The sequence below is a fragment of the Acanthopagrus latus genome, chromosome 6, assembly GCF_904848185.1.
Source record: "Acanthopagrus latus isolate v.2019 chromosome 6, fAcaLat1.1, whole genome shotgun sequence".
Classification (NCBI taxonomy): domain Eukaryota; kingdom Metazoa; phylum Chordata; class Actinopteri; order Spariformes; family Sparidae; genus Acanthopagrus; species Acanthopagrus latus.
Window position 1 is genome coordinate 17086027 of NC_051044.1, and position 19528 is coordinate 17105554.

Below are 19528 nucleotides of genomic sequence, written 5' to 3' on the forward strand. Positions count from 1 at the left end.
GGTGGAGACAGAAATATAACATGCAGTGTGTAAATGATTCTGGTCATTCAGTACACCCATATATCTGTATGGGCTCTGTCATGTGAATACTGACATGCCAGACACTGAATTCAAACACCGGACAGTCAAATGAAAATTAAGGAAATCCTAAAATGTTTGACTTACATTCGTTTTCATGTCCAGCATGGTAAAATTGTTTTGCAGCATAGATAAACAGACACAGACCAATCAAGAGCAAGCACATTAAAAAACATCAATTACAGTGATTAGCACACAAAATCAGTAAAGGATTAAGTCACATAAATAAGCTGATTAAAATAGATAGAATTAATACAAAAAAAATACATATTAAGAAAATGACAAGCAAAGGACCAAATAACCTCGCTACAGTGTAGTTAACTGCATATCAGCCACACAAACTAGTGTAAATTAAGTGATTCTATTACAACAATATAACAAGAAGGAATCTATCTATATTGATCTGAGTGTAAATTAAACATGTCTTTAAGTGGTATTCATACTTCTTTAAAGGTTTGTGGTCATGATGGTCAGAGCGTTCATGAATAAGAGGAGGGAGGTGAGGAGAAGAAGTGGGAGTGGCCAGAGAGGCAGGGCCTCCTCCATTTTACAGCACAATAGCGGCTGAAGTGGTTTCACCCGGTCCCTCCCCTGTTTTGCCACGTGGTATGTTCCAACCCAGTATTTAAATCCGGGAGCTTGGAGGCTGTGTTGTTCATGGACTGAAAACCGGTGTAATCCAGGAAGCAGCTGAGAGACAGAGGCAGAGAGAGCGAGAGAGTGAGAGAGAGAGAGAGAGAGAGAGAGAGAATCAGAGGAAAACGGGTGAAAAAAACTGCCTTGCCAGCACATTGGAGGTGGCGACAGTTACAAGAGGGGAAAGAAAGGAAAGGGAAAAAGAGGAGGGGACTGTGTGATCCTGGTGTTAGAGCAGCTTGTGTTTAGGAGAGAGGGTATCTTGTGTCCCCCTCCTCTTTCTTCGCTGTCATTCTCTCTCTTCCTCTGTGCTGGCGGGGGGAGGGTGCATCGAGCCGTCCCAGGCCTAGTTACATGTCCCAGCATCCCGCAGGAGCTCTGACAAGGCCACTGCGACCGTTACGGAGACTGTGAGAACAGGACAAGGCAGGGAGACAGAGGTACTGTAACCCATGCTGAGTAATGATGAACAACACCATACTATGTATACTGTAGAGCCTGTTAATGCGAATACTGTATAACTAGAAGTTTCAGCTGCAGTTATGTGTGATGCATGGTGTTTATCACTACAGAAATATTGCTCAAGCAAGCCTGGAGGGACAGATGAGGAGCTAATAAACACAGTTGCTGTTGTGTACTGGAATAACCTGACAGCATGCAAAGGACAGTGGGAGGAAATCTAAATATGGGGGGAGGGGGGGGTCTTTTGGGGGAATCATAAGCAGATGGGAGAGAAAAATATGTCATCCATTTCTTCTTCTGCTTTGATGCTGATATTTGGACAGCTTGATATGTTCCATAGTTTGCTGCAGAGTTTGGCTGTTGCAGTGAGTAAACATCTGGGGCATTTATTCCCTGCTGCCGTTTGCTACATTCCTGTATGTTGCGGGGATATTGCCCAGTGGATTAATCAGCGCTAAGGAAAACAAAACATATACAGTGCATGGCACAAGTTCTGTAAATGAGGGATGTTGCAGCAAAGTTGCTGAAACAGTGCCACTGAAGCAGGAAGAAAAGAAATATCTTAATCAGCGCTGGGTTGCACCAGCTGTATTTAGGTTGAAATGTAGCCTAGTTTATCCTATTAACCTATATGGACTTTGCGTAGCAGATACACATTTTGCCATAAAAATACGTTGGTGCGTTTTGTCCAAAGTGTTGAAAAAGCAGTTGACACCTTATGAATTTGACCAACTGTGCAGCAATATTCATGTCTAATAGCAAGAGGCAGTAGCTATACACCAGTTAGCCTGAAGCCTGCCGAAAACCGAAAGGAGAAGAAAACCCACTGTGGTGCTGGATTTGTTCCTTGCCCTCACCCCCCATATGAATATTGAGACTGGAATGATTGACAAAATGCAAAATGTAATTTCAAGAGACTAGCTTCGATCCACAGCAATGCCGCACATTGATAGTTCTGATAGTTACAGTGTTATTTTCTAGATTCATAACAGTTTGTAACAATATACACTAAAACATTATCAGGGTTATACAACATTAATTTACAGTTTTCCAGTGCCATCATTAAGTTTTTGTTACAACATTGCAATTTCATCTGCCCAGTAATATGGCACCATTATATAACACAATGTTGTCTTTAGAAGTTACCGCCTAATCATAATGCTTTGCACTAAATTACATACCTTTTTGTTGTTGTTTGGTGAATAATGTTTGCTACTTTTAGCACTTAGCCTCCTTGCTATGGCATAACAATTATTTGAAGACCCTGTGCACTAGAGACAACACAGTAAGAAATGCTGCATTAAGAATAGAGCTGTTTACTGATTGGCCACTGGAGGTGAAAAAGTCATTTTTGTGCAACAGTGTTTTGGTGAGATTTGGCTTTATGCCAATGAAGTTAAGATGAACTCTGTACACCCCAGACAGAACTGCTGGGGTCTTTTAGAAATCCACCTGAACATGCTGACCTTCCTGATATGTATGTGGGCAGTGTTTTGTAAGAACAGCTGACAGCTGTTTTGTATGCTGGTGTATGTGGTGATGGCTTATCTGTCTCCTCTTAAAGGCTGTTTATGTTACAGAAAGCTGCAGAATAGCAGTAAAGGTACATGTGTTTTACCACAGCCTTAAGAAAGAGCCTGTTGGTTTTTATGCACGCATTTAAGTGTGTTTCTGTCTCTCCAGCAGGCCTCAATTAAGTTATTTTTAAAAGAAAATGATGCCCCAGCTGTTTACAAAGTGAATTTGCAGGCAATATTTCATCACCCCTGTTTGTTTTGTTGCACTCAGTCCGCTGAGAACTGATAACATATTTTCGAGACGTAGACCCGAAGTAGAGGTTTATTCTCATCTGTGGTTGCTTAGGAACATCTGAGGCGTGTGTCATCACTCTTCCTCTCAGGGAATAATTTGAAATCTGTGAAGAAAAACTCATGTTTCAAAACACTGGTGCCACAATCGGAGTAGATCAAAACACTTTAGGACACTTTGCACAGACACAAACACTCACACACACTAGCGTAGTTTTTATGCCATCAACAGTTTCCCTCATTCTGAGAGTCCATAATGGGCATTGCTGTAGCGTGACATCCCTGACTAGTCGTGACTTCTAGCCGAGTTACAGTCGACAGGCTCCCTTGTGTTTGCATTACACCAATTGAATATCACTACAAATGTAAGTTGACAACCTTAATTGAATTCATTATTCCCGTCATGGTACACACAAGCTGATTGTGTTGGAGTTTACATGTCTGAATAATACATATAACATATGGTCATCTGTGCAACAATATGTGCGGCTCGACAGTACTTCCATAGAAGTATCTTATTGTGAGGACATAATCATCATTATATTGTTGTTCTACAAATTGCTGGTGGTGAAACAAATAATCTAGAGAAAACTAATTAATTTGGGTTCAAATTACTTGCTGAAGATTTACCTTTGACACATGAAATCTGGTGTAATGTAATGTGTACAAGTGGATCCGAATTTGGACATTTGTGACACTGTGAGATATTGATTTCAGAGAGCGTTTTAATCTTAATAGTAATGTCATACTTCCCACCATGTCCCGTTTTTGTAAATTTGATGAAAGTATTGAAGATGATTTTTCATTTTCTTCTATCTGATCAGCTTGGACCGATGGAAGCAGCCGCCCCATGTTTCAGTCGGGCAGAGGATCGAGTGGGGGTCACTGCGCTACCTCTCGCTGCAGAGAAAAAGACATATTTACTTTTAATGACATTATTAATTAAAGGGTCTGCTTCTACTAAGAGAGACATTCAAATGTCATCATTTGCAGTTCAAAAGAGAGTTTGCAGCAAATGGACGGAGATAGTTACATTTCTGAATTCATGGTGTTAACTCAGGGCATGCTACAACTCTCAATAACAGGGAGAAGAAACAAGCACTGTTTGCTTTGCGCTGTAGTTAATTTCTTCCTGCAGCGGTATACACCTCCACTTTTGTATACCTGATAAGATGCACTGTGCCTGATGGTATGGGTCAGTGCAAGCCAAAATGTGGTCCTCACAATGCCAGTTTCCTTGGGTGTTGTTACTATGCTGAAAACGGTGTCTTTGACATTTCACTGAGAATAGGCTGCCAAACAACATGGTCTGTTTTCAGCACAATGTTGCGCAAAAATTTGGAGATTTAGTCAGTAGCATACTCAATTTAACTGACAGATGTGCTAATCAGTTACAGGGGCAGATACAGAAGTGCTGCTAAAATGGAAGCCAAATCTCATTAATTCTCTGGATATCTAAATGTTCATCATCATAGTAAATGGCTCAGCCAGCAGGCCTGATGGGCATGTTTTGGTAACAATGTAGTGCCTTTGGGACTTTGTTGCACACAAAACTTGTGAAGAAAATGATTGAACAGACAATAAAAGTCAGAGTGTTAAAAATATCTGCTGCAGCTTTTGGCCCGTAGGAAAATGAAAATGAGAGAGGCTGGAAGGAGCATCTTGATCTCGTAGAGCGGAGACAGTTCCACAGATTCCTGATGACTCTTGGTGGTGGGGTTTAAATGAACAGGTGGGTGGTGTGTGTGGGTGGTGTGCAGACTCAGGTCCCAGGGATGTGAGGGAAAGCTGACATGGAGAGCTTTGTCAATATTACTCTCTGTGCTGACAAATTAACTCACAATGGATGGATGAATATAGAAGAGCATTTCATTACAAAGGAGATGAGGCACACTTGCACAGTAAACAGCGTGTTTCAGGCGAGGCTGGATTTCCTGGCCAGCCTGTGTGCCAAAATGTATTCTCCTGTGATCTACACAGTGGTTTGAAACAAAACAAACAAAGTTTTTTTTTTTTTTATGAGAGTCAGGGATTCACAGAAACACTACTGAAAAAAGGAAATGAGGGTGTTTTGTCCCATGGTGATCCACACTCTCTTTCACAGTTGAGTCACAAAGTGTAAATTTGTCTCAAGGAAAAAACCTCAAGTGCTTTCTGGAGCTTGACTCCATCCTGTCTCAGACGTAAAACACATTTGTATTCATTGTTCAAAAAAAATTATAGATAACATTGTCAAGACAGATTGACTGTGTTTTAATTTATCAGTCTCGTTGTGATTTGGTGAGATTGTTTTGATGTTCTCTGTTGTAGTTTTAATGGTTGGCTCTTGGCTGTGTTTTTGTTGTCTTTGCACGTCAGTAATTTTTGAAAGTGGTTTGACAGTGCAGAACAGAATATGAGTCAAAACTTTCACCCTTCTGCTTTCCATTACTTTTTAACATTTTAGTCTGCAGAGGAGAGTCTGACCAATACATCAGTTGGCTGATATTATCTGCCAATGGTGGCCTATCACAGATATATTAGTATTGGCATACATGTTATCGATATGAAAACTTTTCTTGTGGTAATTTTTACTAATCAGACTCCGAGTGAAGTTTATTGTTTCAGTGCAGTAATGTCATTTTAGACGACGGAGTTTATTTTTAATCTGTGGAATATCCTGCCTCCATTACATGTCTTTGTCACAAGTTATTTGATCACCACATTTTAGGGTTCAGTGTAAATGTGTTTATCGGACAGTCACTCCCTAATCATCGGAAACAACATCGGCCCCAAAAAGCGAGGTGTCGGTTGGGCTTTACTGCAGAGTTTCTCCCAGTTTTGTCGTGTTTGCTTGTGTAGAAGGATTGCCCTCCCTACTACTGTGATGTCATAGAGATAAACAGAGTTGGGGGTGCTGGATTAAGACTCATCTGTGGTGGAAAGGCAGGAGGATTACATGGATACTATGATGGGGATGACTCTGTTTGTGTGTGTTTGTTTGTGTCTTTATACTTGAAGTCCTCTGATTGTCCATGGGATAATGGACATGTCCCTATAGCCACATATGTGTGCATCTTACTTATGATCTGATAAGCTGTCAGGGAGATATGACAAAGATATGGCAGGGGGAATTTAGACACATGGTCATTGCAGTTATTCCACAAGAGAAAAGAGTTGTAGGAATGCACCAAGTTAAGGTGACATGTACTGATAGCATGGGTGATGTTATCTGATGTACCCCATCATATTTGCGCCAGCACTTTCATGAGCCTCTGGTTTGTGACATCCCTGCCCTCAATTTGTAAGTCCATGTAAGTACTGAAAATTGCTATCATCGAGTGTGTAGGTGTGTAGTGGGCTAAAAAAGGCTTTTGAAGCAGTTATTGTTGGTAGAAAATGATTATTTATATAATAAATCTGTAAAAATCAAATTTGGGATTTTTTTTATGTATGATACTTTAAACCTCTTGTTTTGATATCTGCCTAAAAGGTCAGACTTTATGTTAAGAAGGAGGTTGTGTTTTCACCCATTTCAGTGTGTTTGTTGGTTATTTTTTGGGGGGATTTTTTCTCACTTTGATTAAGGTGCTATTCAAATTGTTAGTAATTTTATTCACATAAATTAATTTATTACAATTATATTATTACAATTTGACGAAAGTCCTAGATGTGGTGATCTTAAATTTTGGTTAAGCACTTACGGGTGTTTTAAACTATTGGATTAGGCTAGATTGAATTAAAGGGGACTGCTCGGCTTTGGCAGAGGTATGCACTTTACTGAGTGAGCTTTATGTCCTTGTCACATCCTTTAAAACTTCTGTGTGCTATTGAAATGATTCCCAGTGTCATGCCAGTGTTTATACCCTGTGGAGAGTTACCCTCTGTTCTTTCCTTACTCTGGAGCATTGGAGGGAGACAGCAGATGGCAGAGACTAATTGTCAAAGACCAGACACAGCACCAGTAATGGCAGCAATTATAGAGGCGAGTGGGCACACCACTCCCAAAGCCGTAGACTTATCATGAGTGACTGAGTTACTGCGTGTGCACAGAGCTCTGGTACACTTTAAATTACTGTTCTCTTTCAACTTAAACACAAGGCTTCTTTCGAAGGCACTCAAGAATCTCAGTAAAAGTGATGCTCCTCCCTGTACCTCACACAAAGACATTTTGTTCCGTTAGTAGTAGTTAAGCCGCTTTTGTGTTTGGTTCAGTCTGGAGTGGAGCTGGCGTCATCTGTTTCTAGCAGGTCTGGGGTGGGGAAGGCCCCTCTGTGTCATTCTCAGGTGCATGTATGCACAACTGAGCGTGTACATGTGAGTTGGGGTAATTCTTTTTCAAGTGTGTGCATGCCCATGTGGGATTGAAGTGACACACTATCTGCTGTTACAGCTGTCTTTGCTTAAGCCAGCTTCTGTTCTTGGACACATTACAAGGGTTTCCATGCTCTGTCACAGATTGCAGCCACGGCCACTGTCACCAGAGCTTCAGAGGTAATCATGGTCATGTGCATGTGTTTAATTTGTGGCCAACTGTGTAGTATTTGCAACCGATGTCATCATGTTTGATGTCTTCAGCGTAGATACAAGAAAAAAATCTTTTCCTGTAGTTGAAGGAAGGAAACAAAGCAAGTTGTCCGCCACAGATTTCTCAATCCTCTCAGTGCTGTCTTTCTCTGAGTAGCCTGTCTTTACTTGAGGTTTTTACTTGTTTTATTTTCTAGTTTCTCATATAAGAAAGCGTCAAGAACAGCTGTATTTATGAGCAGTTTGTCCAAAATCTATAGCTTTTAACAAAATAAATGTTGCTTTGATATTAGTTTTAAGGATCACATGGGTCTAAGCTGTCGTGTGCACATATTCAGAGGCAAATTTGTGGTTTCTTAAATCATAGTCTTCTCAACTCAAACTACCACTCGCTGCAACCCTTGGTCAACCATATGTGAATTGTTTTCTATTTCTGTCTAGCGTGCTTTGTCTGTTTTTACATATCTGTCTGCCTCTGCTGTCAACAGACTGTGAAATGAAGAATAATTGGAGTGGGATTTAAATCATCACTATTGAATTAGCTGTGTGCCTGCAAAGCACCCAGATGGTCCATGTGTATCTGAACCCCGATGGGTTCTGCAACTCACTGTGCATGTTGTCTGCAGTCAAGAAACCATGTTATATGTGTGTGTTTAAAGAGAGAGTTCTCATGGTGTGTAAATCCTTTGCTGTTTTATTAGTAAACATTTACAAGAAAAAACTACAGGCACACGTTGAGTATTTTCTTAGCTTGTGCCTACCTGGTAAAATCCATATGGCTCTTTCCCACAGACACTAAAGTTCATACATTAGTGGAATAATTCCTAGAGTTCCGTTGTCAGCTGAAGGTACTGCCACTTTCATCTAATTCAACAACATTTTACTCGAACAGATGTATCTGTGTGACATATCAAGCAAAAGTGGGAATGCTAAAATCATTCAGCTCAAAGACTAAATTGTTGAATCTGATCTTTCCTGTGCAAATCTCTTTTTACAGTTAGTTAGTTGTTAATCTCCTCTTCTGTCTGTCTTAACTGGGCACTGGACCAAAAAGAAAACAATGTAAGGAATCATATCTGATTTTGTGGCACCATGTGTTTCTGTCACATAATGTAACTCCGTCTGTGTCTGTTTATAGACTTGTGTGGTGCATCCATCCCCAAGCCCCTCAAGCCTCAGAGATCCCTTCCAGGGACGCCTGTTTCTATCACACAATACCCAATCGACCTGCGGACATCCATGGAAGAAAAGTACAAAGAGATTGCTGAGGTAAAAATTAAAAGCCACATAAGTAATGTTGCCACTCAGTAAACTCATAGAAACCCTATGATAAACTAGCTAAACTAGGTGCACTATTGATTAGCACCCATGCACCAGTTTTGTTGTTTTTTTATTTAATTAGCTTTAGCTGTTTATGGGCAGTTTATTGTTGTGGTGGCTTTTTCCTGAAGAATAAGTGTCCAAAGTCCCCAAGTAATACTAAACTGCCTGCCCATAAAAATCAAGATTGATCCCTTAAATATTAACTAAAATGATAAGAAACTATATCACAAGTTATTCAAATTTTCTTATTTTGTATCACAGAACATGCTCTGGCTTTATTTGAAGGTAAATGTAACAGGTGGTCTGATGTGATCCTGCCATAAGTTCATAGTTACATAGAAATTGACCTGTTTGCCTGTTTTATGACACCATAAATGGACAAACTCATGTTTGCACTAGGAGCTGTTCTCACGCAGCATGGCGGAGAGCGAGATGCGAAGTGCTCCGTACGAGTTCCCGGAGGACAGTCCCATCGAACAGCTGGAAGAGCGACGGCACCGCCTAGAGAGGCAGATCAGCCAGGACATTAAGTGAGGAAGTGCAAACATGGCGCGCACACAAACAGCCAGTCAAATACACTCTCTACATGGCCTCTGACAGATGTAGCTTCCCCCTGCCCCCGCCTTGTACACACAGTCTTGCTTTCACCCATGCACACAAGCTTATCAGCTACCAACACGCCAGTTTGTGGGCTAACTAACCAGCAATCAGCTAAGTGGGCCGGTGAGCAGTCGGCACTTGTCCAGCTCTTCCATCTTCCTTTACACACACTTTTGTAAGGAGGTGGGCTCTGTCTCGGTTGTTATCTGCACCACTAAGCTGATCCTTTTAGGTGGTTATCTGACTCAAACATGCAATCTGCTCTATACCAATCAGGGTGTACCACCACTAACTGATGATATTTTTCTGTTTGTGTCAATTTCCTTGATCACATGCTTTGTGTGTATGTGTATGTGTGTGAGAAAGGGTGCTTGTTTGAGTGAGCGCTCATGTGTGTGTGCTTGTGCACATATTTGGTCTCTCTCCGTTTCTGTGCTTAATTTCTTCTCACTACCTCTGATTCCCATTTGCCCCCCCTCTCCTGCCTTGCCCACTCTTATCCTGCGTTGCTGCATATCACCCCAAGGCTTGAGCCAGAGATCTTGCTCCGCGCCAAACAGGACTTCATGAAAATCGACAGTGCTCCAGACCTAGAGTGAGTCAGAACTACTCCAGTGTGGTTGTTCGATGTGGTGATTTTCTCTTTGGTTGTCTTTCAGTTCATTTCTGTTTTTTGCCCTTCAATTCTTCCATTTAACTGAATATATTAGCGCATATTGATACTCGAAACTTATCAATGTGTAGTCTGCAGAATTTAGGAAGCCAATAGGTAATTGTAAGTACTTTTCTCCAGGGCCCCTTTCAGAGATAATCAGCGTGTGGAGATTAACCACATCTTCCCCCTGCTGGCCACTTGGTATACGTGCAACATACAAACGGTTACTTTGTTCTTTTATTATTTTCTCTTTCTAAAAGCAATAAATCTGGTTAAGTGTGAATGTCTTAAGCCTGGGACGGCCTATTCTATTGATCTCGAATCAAATTAACTGAGATATAAACTCCGGTGCTTCTCTGTAATGAAAGTGATATATTACAATTCTGGCCACTGGGCAGCTCTGCAGGTTAAGTATTAAAGTTTACGATATAGATACATTGACATTTAACATTCCATTTAGCTCTCACCTTATGTGCACAGTGGGTATGAGAAGTATTCTTATTTATTCTCTTTTTGTCGACCTTTTTCAAAATTAATTTACTTTTTGGCAAAGGGAAACGTTTTAGAGATGGTTACAAATGTCTTGAATTTAAGACAAATACCTCATCTAAATATTGTGCCAGATCCTTTTCAGTGGCATTTCTAAGTAAATGGGATACATCCTCTGTAAGTTGTTCCTGCGATGTTTACACAGCTTGGCTTAAGAACTCATGTGGCATTTTCTGGCAATAGAATCAGAGTTTCACTGTCTATATACGATCAAAAACAAGCTGTGAAGTCCAAGGAATTATTTGTTGACTCTTCGAGATAAGCACCTTAAAAAAAAGGTAAAAAACTTTTTAATAAGACCCCCACTGCAATCCTCTGGAGCAGTCAGTTTGACAGTTTGAAACTGAATGTGTGCAAAGTTTTAACATGCAAGAACACTGAAAGTTGGAATGACAATTGATAATCCTTCTATGAATTACTGAGCAAAAGTCTAAAGGTGACTGTAAATAAATAAAAGAAAATTCTGTGTCTAAAACAAAATCTTCTTGTTTATGAAATTTTGTGTGATAGAGTCTGAATACTTTCCAAACCCATTCATTCAGACAATTAACTTTACTAACCTTTGATACTGCCATTTAAAACCAACAATAACATCTGGATTCTCCTTCATCTGCTTTCCTGCTTCTCCTCACATGTTTGTTTGTCCTCACCTGTCCTGTTTCTGCCTGCTTTTCTCTTGTTTTAACCCTCCTTTTCTCTTTCTTTATTCTGTGAGGTTGATGAAAGAGAAGAGTGTGGACACTGTTGACGATGGCTTTATGGAGAGGGCGATGCCAATGGAGAAAGAGTACCAGCGGGTCTCAATATCTGGAGAGGAAAAGTGTGGGGTGAGGAACTATTTTCATATGAGTTGAATGTTTTCAAAGTTATGCTCCAGTGAGTTAAATTCACACCCATTTTAAATGTAATTTCATTGTCTGTTGATGTCGTTCCAGGTGCCCTTTACTGACCTGGTTGATGCTGCAAAGTGTGTTGTGAAGGCATTGTTCATCCGGGAGAAGTATATAAATCGATCTATGCAGAACTTTTGTAAGACCACGACTCATGCCCTGCTGGAGCTCGGGATGAAACCTCTGGATCTGAGAGTCTATGAGGATATACCAGAGACCCCGGTAGATGCTGGTATGACATGCAAGCAAATCCTATTAAAGAAAACATCAGAAAGAACAGAACTGCTTGATAGAGGCAGTACATTCTTCAGTTTTGTACTGAGTCAAAGGGTTTTCACTGAATTCCACAGAGATGTTTGATATATCCCACAAGGAGGCAGTAATGGCTGATATATATACTTTGAAACTAAACCGCAGCAGTGAAACACCTTTTAGTTAGGGTTCCCATTTCATTCATGGATTACCTGTCAAAAGAGAGGCTGCAAGTGTTTCAAGCGTACCTGGACGTGTTGTGAAGAGGAAGCTTGAATCTTTTCTTATGTCTTCTTAATCATCTTATTGATTGTGTGAGTCATTTTCAACCAAAAAAAAAAAAAAAGTTAGCAATTATATCAGCAATGTGTTTCAGCTTTCTGCTAACTTGTCTCTTGTTGTATTAATGGCCAATCACAAATTGTTTTCTAAATGGGTTACCAAGGACTAAAACTAATGGGCATGATGAAGCTTGAAAATGCTTGATTGTCTTTAAGATGAGCTTTCAGGCAGTACATAACTAGCCATGAACAGGAAATGCCAACTAGTGAGCAAAACCACTAAACAATAAACAGTTAGAGAAATACTCCCTAAGCAGCTATTATTTATTTATTGGTATTAAGCTGCCAAACTCAAATCTGGATCAAATAAAAACATAGTAGCCACCCTGGACCACAGTGTAATAAACACGCCTACACTGTGTGTCTTTTATATGAGCAGTTGTTCATAATTTTGAGATATTTTATGCAGCATAGATGATGTAACTTAATGAATATCAATCTCATGTTTTCCAGATGCTCCCGTCCACCCGCCTGTTTCAGAGACACATCCCTATGACAATCAAGACCCCAAGAACATGCCAGCAGACACCGGATATGGTTGCAAGATGGTGGATGGAGTGGTCCATGTCTACACCAAGAAAACGAACATGGATAAGTATGTGTTTGCAGCTGTAGGGTGACGTGTTAAATTAAACAAAAGAGGTTTGTCTCTTAGTATAACTTCCATACTGATCTCCTTTTCAGAAGTGCAGAACTGGACCTGCCCTATCCTGACCTGAAGGAGTATATTGCAGACATGAATGTGATGATGGCCCTTATTATCAATGGGCCAGTGTGAGTGTTTTGTTGATATCGCTATCCTGCAAATTCATTACTTTGCAGCTCACTGTAAATTAAATATGTCTGTGTTTCCTCTGGATGATGTTTACAGGAAATCCTTCTGCTACCGCCGCCTACAGTACCTAAGCTCTAAATTCCAGATGCACATCCTCCTGAATGAGATGAAGGAGTTGGCAGCTCAGAAGAAAGTCCCGCACAGAGACTTCTACAACATACGAAAGGCAAGAGCCGACACATGATGTGAATATTTAAACAAGACATTCTGAAATGCTGACGACAAGCGTTACTGAACTTTCGCATATTTTGTCCATCCTTACTCCAGGTGGACACACACATACATGCATCATCCTGCATGAATCAAAAGCACCTGCTGCGATTCATCAAGAGAGCCATGAAGAAATACCCTGGGGAGATCGTGCACATTGAGCGCGGCCGCGGTCAGACCCTCAAGGAGGTGTTTGAGACCATGAACCTGACGGCCTTCGACCTGAGCGTAGACACTCTCGACATGCATGCGGTGAGAAATGGAAGCAGCAGTAAACAGTATCTGACTAAACTTGTTAATGTGATAATGTGCACGAGTATGTGTGGTTTAACTGAGGTTTGACTGGTTTCGTTTCACTCATCAGGACCGTAACACATTCCACCGGTTTGACAAGTTCAACGCCAAATACAACCCCATTGGAGAATCCATCCTCAGAGAGATCTTCATCAAGACTGACAACCACATTGAAGGAAAATACTTTGCACACATAATCAAGGTTTGAAATCACTCATATATTACATAGGGAGTGTCTCATTTAAGCAATTTATCAACACAAACTGATACTTTGATGTCTCTTGCTGTCCAGGAGGTGATGTATGACTTGGAGGAGAGTAAGTACCAGAACTCGGAGCTACGTCTGTCCATCTACGGTCGCTCCCGGGACGAGTGGGACAAGTTGGCTCAGTGGGCCGTCAAACATCGAGTGTACTCTGATAATGTGCGCTGGCTTATCCAGGTGCCCCGACTGTTGTGAGTACTCCCCTAAAGTGCGTTGCCTTTGTGATAATAGGTGCATTCTATAAGACAAGCTATCTTTACCTTACACTGTTTTAGTGCACTGTTCAGGTTTGACATTTGGGCTGTTTTGCTTCTGTATAATGTCTTCTCTCAGACTAGGGAAAAGAAGCCATCTAGAACAAGCAGTAACAATTTTCTTACCATATTCACCTGTAGTGTTTCAATCAAGAAAAAAAGGATGCAAAGAACAAGCAGCTATAACTAACTCTTTGACCAGCAAAGACATGGATTCTAGACTCCACAATGAAACCTGCATTTAAAACCAGTTCTTATTTTACAAATAATAAAATCTCTTTAAAAAACTCTACAGTGATGTGTACCACACAAAAAAGCAGCTGGCTAATTTCCAGGAGATGCTGGAGAACATCTTCATGCCTCTGTTTGAAGTCACGATCAACCCCCGCAGTCACCCCGAGCTTCACCTCTTCCTGGAGCATGTGAGTTTCCCTTCACAGGAAATCAAATCTTTCCTAACCGTTCACACTGAGAGACACTAAGTAATTGCTACTTTGTCGTTTGTCGTGTAAGGTGGTGGGCTTCGACAGCGTGGACGATGAGTCTAAACCAGAGCACCACATTTTCAATCTGGACAGTCCGCTGCCAGTCGACTGGACAGAAGAAGACAACCCTCCCTACTCCTACTACCTCTACTACACCTATGCCAACATGACTGTGCTCAACCACCTGCGAAGGTGTGAGCCGGCTTTGATTCTTCATTAAGCCCCCCATCGATCCAATTAGATGCTTGAATCATTCACAAAATACTTGAGGTTCTAATGTTGTTTTGATTGTCTGACTCAGGCGGCGAGGCCTCCACATGTTTGTGCTGCGACCTCACTGCGGGGAAGCCGGGCCGATCCACCACCTGGTGTCAGGTTTCATGCTATCAGAGAACATTTCCCATGGACTGCTGCTCAGAAAGGTAAGAGCAGAGCATACTTTGTGTCCAAAAGGCTGTTCAAGAAATGTTTGGTTATACCAACATTGTTATACTGTGTGACATTAAAAAAAAGACCCAGTACTGTATTGATGGGGCAGTGTTGCATGAATCCCACTTTCTGACGTGTAATTTAAAATGTATCAATCAGGAGGCAGCTAATTGACCTCCATGGGATGGCATTATATTTTGGGAAGCACAGAGTGAAATAAATACTGTATTAACGGGCCCCCCCGGGCCATCAGTGCTGGAATTGCCAACAAGTTTGTTCATCCCTGAAAACATGTGAATCACAGTGTCACAGCCCTAATTAGCTAGTGCTGAAACAAATATCAAAACAATGACACAAAAGATTAAATCAACATAAATAAAACCAAAGTACATGAAAAACTGTGAATCAACAATATAAAAACAGGAAAAAAATTAATTGGGTAAAAAATTAACTGCTGGTGCTGTTGAAACATGAAACTCAAAGATGTACTTCCAGCTGTATTTACTTGTTTGTCCCTTTCGCTCTGTTTGATATCCATCAGGCCCCAGTGTTGCAGTATCTCTACTACCTGGCTCAAGTTGGGATCGCCATGTCACCATTGAGTAACAACAGCCTCTTCCTCAGCTACCATCGTAACCCGCTGCCGGAGTACCTGTCCAGAGGCCTCATGGTGTCTCTGTCCACTGACGATCCGCTTCAGTTCCACTTCACCAAGGTCAGTGTGACGGGAGTTATTCTGAATCCCCATGTGATCTATATTTAAGGTAAAAACTGCAAAAACAGGCTGAGAGGTGATGATGTGATATGTCTGTGTGTGTGTGCATGTCTGGGTCCAGGAGCCTCTGATGGAGGAGTACAGCATTGCTACTCAGGTGTGGAAGCTGAGTTCCTGTGACATGTGTGAGCTGGCTAGAAACAGTGTCCTCATGAGCGGGTTTTCACACAAGGTAAAGAAGCGCTTCTCGTTGACGCTATTTACAATATGTATGAATATTCTGTTTCCATCAGTGTTTTACTGTCTGTGAGCTTCACATTCATGTATGTTCTCCTACTTCCAGGCCAAAAGCTACTGGCTGGGCCCCAGTTATGCAAGGGAGGGCCCCGAGAGCAACGACATCCGCCGTACCAACGTCCCCGATATCCGCGTGGCATACCGCAGCGAGACGCTCTCGGAGGAGCTTCAGCTCATCACTCACGCCGTGCGCACCGAAGAGCTGGACACTATTGACGAGGAGGACTCTCTGTCCATGGGCCCTCTGCCGGCGGGAGGACGCTAGAATCACAATTGCCTGAACCTGCCCTGTAAATCTCCAACCCCGCACTCCACCTAGCATGACACCGGAGAGTGGCGGCGTGATAGTAATTCTGTTGTTCATCCTGTATACAGCGTAAACGCCACACAACAACACCATAGAAGTATGTTGCACACTGAAGCCAAGGATACGGTTCTGCCAGAGCACATCGGCTTCAATGTTCCTCTTTTGTCCGTGTCATTTTTAAGGTTAATTCCATTTTATTGTTCAATTTTTAGATTTATAATGCAGGTTTCCCCAGCTCTCCTGTTGTTGTTCTCTCTGATGTGTTCAGTGTGAGAGAGACCACCAGCACGGCTTTTTGTGAATGAACAGCAGGGAAACGCTGACCAGAGATACATTTTTTCCATTTCTTATGTAAAGAGTTTGACTCCATCCTGTCCAGCCGAAGCCATCAGATGATCCCCGCTGTAGTTTGTTGTTATTCAGCGATTAGTTTTACTTCATCAGAGACTTTAAACAGCATGTAGTATCTCTGTAGCATCTGTGTACTACAGAAAACAACCAGCACATTGAAACCTTCTCCACAGCTGCTCTGAACGTAGCTTCCACTGTTCAGTCATGCTGCTTAACTTAACTTAATGCATCTATCATCTTCATTATACACACATATAATGAAGGGTCCCAGGTGCATTTTTGTTGAAAGAATGCAGTCTAGCGATTGCTGAAGGTTTTACACTTCTTCAGGGAGAGGATAGCTTCTCTCTGAATGCTGCAGCACTGAATATCGGCCATGCACGCTGCTTGGCGTGGTTTCAGATCATTTATTTGCCAAATTGCACACAGAATGGTTCTTCCATGACTTTAATCAGCTCAGAGTCGAGTCAGGACAGAAGCACACTTCCTGTGGCTGAATGCAAAACATTCCATGACGCAAAACTGTCCTCTTCGGCTGCGAATGAGCTCCAGTAAATGTTCAAAATCATCTTGATCTGGTGGGATGTTTGTGAAGGATGTAAAGGGAGGAATGTACGTTGTAAAGTTGAATCACAGCACAAATGAATGTGGATGAATTCAGCATCGTCCGAGGAGAACGCCCCCACTGTTACCTCGCTGTAGCTGTGAAGATGTGGGCCTGATTTCACTCATTCCTTCCCACTGAGGACAAATTAGAACGTTTTTCCCCTTTGCATGCAGTGCACTGTACATATGCACTAAGCCAAGACTCCCCAGTGCCTTTTCATTTTCAGCTTTGGGCGCTGCCTGCCCAGTTTTTGTCTTGCATCAAGCATTACGCCTCTTCTCCTCACTCACATACAGTAGTAGGCCTCCATGCTGCTTTAATATCCACACCAACGGAACTGAAAGCACCTCGCTGCACGCTTGGTGTAAAATACTTTGGCCTTGGCCTTTGTTTGAGGAGGGAAGCTGGTTTGTTTCTAGTCCTCTCCTTTACAAGTGCTTTTTTTGCATGCCTGCATGAATAATGATCAGCAGGAGAGAATGAGTGAAGCTGTGATGTAAAGCATCTTACCTAATTCAGGGCTGCCGACCAGCTTTCGAGTCTGAAATCTGTTTCTGTGAACAAACAGATTTAAACTCATCGTTCACCATGTAGAAATGAGCAAACCATGCTGGGACATGGTTAAGACTGTTGCATGGTTCTTGTAGCATTTTATTTTTCCTGATCAAAGCTGGGATCACGTTTCGTATTGTACGCTCATCATGTTATTACATCCTGCCAATGGATACAGTCCTACTTCCCATCAAACTGTGAGCCTTCTTCTTCTTCAACAGAGACGCTAACTTTAAGTAATATTTGATGCCAAGATTAGCAGAGTGAATCAGAAAAAGTCCGCCTTTATTTGAATAACCAAGTTTAATGTATTAGTATATATACTGTACATGTTTGCTTTATAGATGAGTAGGATAAATGATGAAACTCGTCTTTGTTCAGCAAGAATACAGTAGCTTCAAAGTGTTCAGGGGATGCACAGGAGATGTGCACTGAACACGCCAAATTTGTGTTGGATTTCATGTATAAAGTGTATTTTTTTAAAGGCAATATAGAGATAAGAGATTTTATATTCACACTATATTGATGTCAAGGTTTAACACTTAGTTTTGTTGCTGTTGGGTCATCGTGAACTGGCATTATGTCATAAAAATAGTTTTCCAATACAGTTTTATTGTTGTTTGCCTTTTTAATTTGTTAATTCGACATTTCAGTGTCTATTCTGCCTATTTTTTTTTCTTCACACCTCATTTTTTATTCCTGATCATTCTCGGCTCATTGCTATAGTGCACCTATTGCACCAATGATAGATACCTCTTACTATACAGTCAAAGCTGTCTCTACCATCAGAAACCACCGGCACGCACAATGAAAAAAACCCTAATTTAAAAGTCACATTTCTGTTTGTGTCCTAATCCGTCTGATATAATCAGACTGAAGCACAAATTATAATCATGTCTAATGTTTAATTTTATTATTGGCTTTTCCTTGTTTGATTGTTTTAAAAACCGTCTGTTGACTACTTTAGAACATTTTTAAGATGGTTATAGAAATAAGAATGGTTTGATGATGACAGACCCTGCTGTGTTTTGTTCTCACGTTTCACACTTTGTGTCCACTTCACGTCACCTTAAACAGTCACCACAGAGCCACTTCACTGTGCACTCACCTCATAGTGGACCCTACCTCATAAATACTAATCTCTGTCATGTTGATGCTGTGCTCAACCACAGCAAGTACACAGCCGATGATTATTTTCAGTATTGGTTCATCCGCTGAGCGTTTTCTGGATTAATCGAGGAATTGTTTGGCCTGCAAACTGTCAAAAACTAGTTAAAAGGTCCATTTTAATTCTCTTTTGTGCATGAATTATTGATGTATTCAGATTTTTTGTTTCTTCCAGCTGAATGTCCAACAGTATTTGCTTTAGCATTGTGAGACAGAGCAACAAATCCTCACTTCTGAGAAGCTTGAATGACTAAACTCTAGTCATCCTCACTTTGATTACGTCTTTGTCAAACAAATTATTGTTTAATCCCAGTAAGTAACTACACATGAGAAGAGATTCACAAGAGATATAACATCCAAGACCATTTACGGTACCGTGCTTTTTTTGAATGTCAACACACAACAGACGTTTGTTATAAGTGTCCTGATGCTCACACTCAAGATATTTCCATGTCCAGCTGATGTTTCTCTCATGAAGTATCTTTGTTTTTACACCGTCTGGCACTTTTTTGATTTACAGTTTGAATTCTGCCTACTTTTCTGTCCACTGAACTGTAGCCATATTATTGCCTGAAACTGATTGCCAGTGTTTAACAGACGCCTCTGATAAGGTTCATGTGTAAAGTCTGAACAATAAAATAAAGCATGTTAATTCACGAA

General features: G+C 41.2%; 1 protein-coding gene across 9 annotated transcripts in view; it reads left to right on the forward strand.

Annotated features, from left to right (window-relative positions):
- Nucleotides 1–19528, forward strand: part of LOC119020765 (AMP deaminase 2-like) — a 32498-nt gene extending 12970 nt beyond the window's left edge. For 6 of the 9 annotated variants that reach the window (XM_037100401.1, XM_037100404.1, XM_037100398.1 and 3 more), the window contains 18 exons: nt 8629–8759; nt 9213–9343; nt 9940–10008; nt 10207–10269; nt 11333–11444; nt 11553–11739; nt 12554–12695; nt 12785–12874; nt 12972–13101; nt 13203–13397; nt 13510–13641; nt 13732–13895; nt 14254–14380; nt 14472–14635; nt 14745–14865; nt 15414–15587; nt 15709–15819; nt 15931–19528. In XM_037100401.1, coding sequence (XP_036956296.1) covers nt 8629–8759; nt 9213–9343; nt 9940–10008; nt 10207–10269; nt 11333–11444; nt 11553–11739; nt 12554–12695; nt 12785–12874; nt 12972–13101; nt 13203–13397; nt 13510–13641; nt 13732–13895; nt 14254–14380; nt 14472–14635; nt 14745–14865; nt 15414–15587; nt 15709–15819; nt 15931–16149 — 2462 coding nt within the window. In that variant the 3' untranslated portion in view covers nt 16150–19528. Of the gene's footprint in view, nt 1–728; nt 1155–8628; nt 8760–9212; nt 9344–9939; nt 10009–10206; nt 10270–11332; nt 11445–11552; nt 11740–12553; nt 12696–12784; nt 12875–12971; nt 13102–13202; nt 13398–13509; nt 13642–13731; nt 13896–14253; nt 14381–14471; nt 14636–14744; nt 14866–15413; nt 15588–15708; nt 15820–15930 lie in introns of those variants that run through there. The other 3 variants (XM_037100403.1, XM_037100397.1, XM_037100399.1) reach the window with 3 other exon arrangements.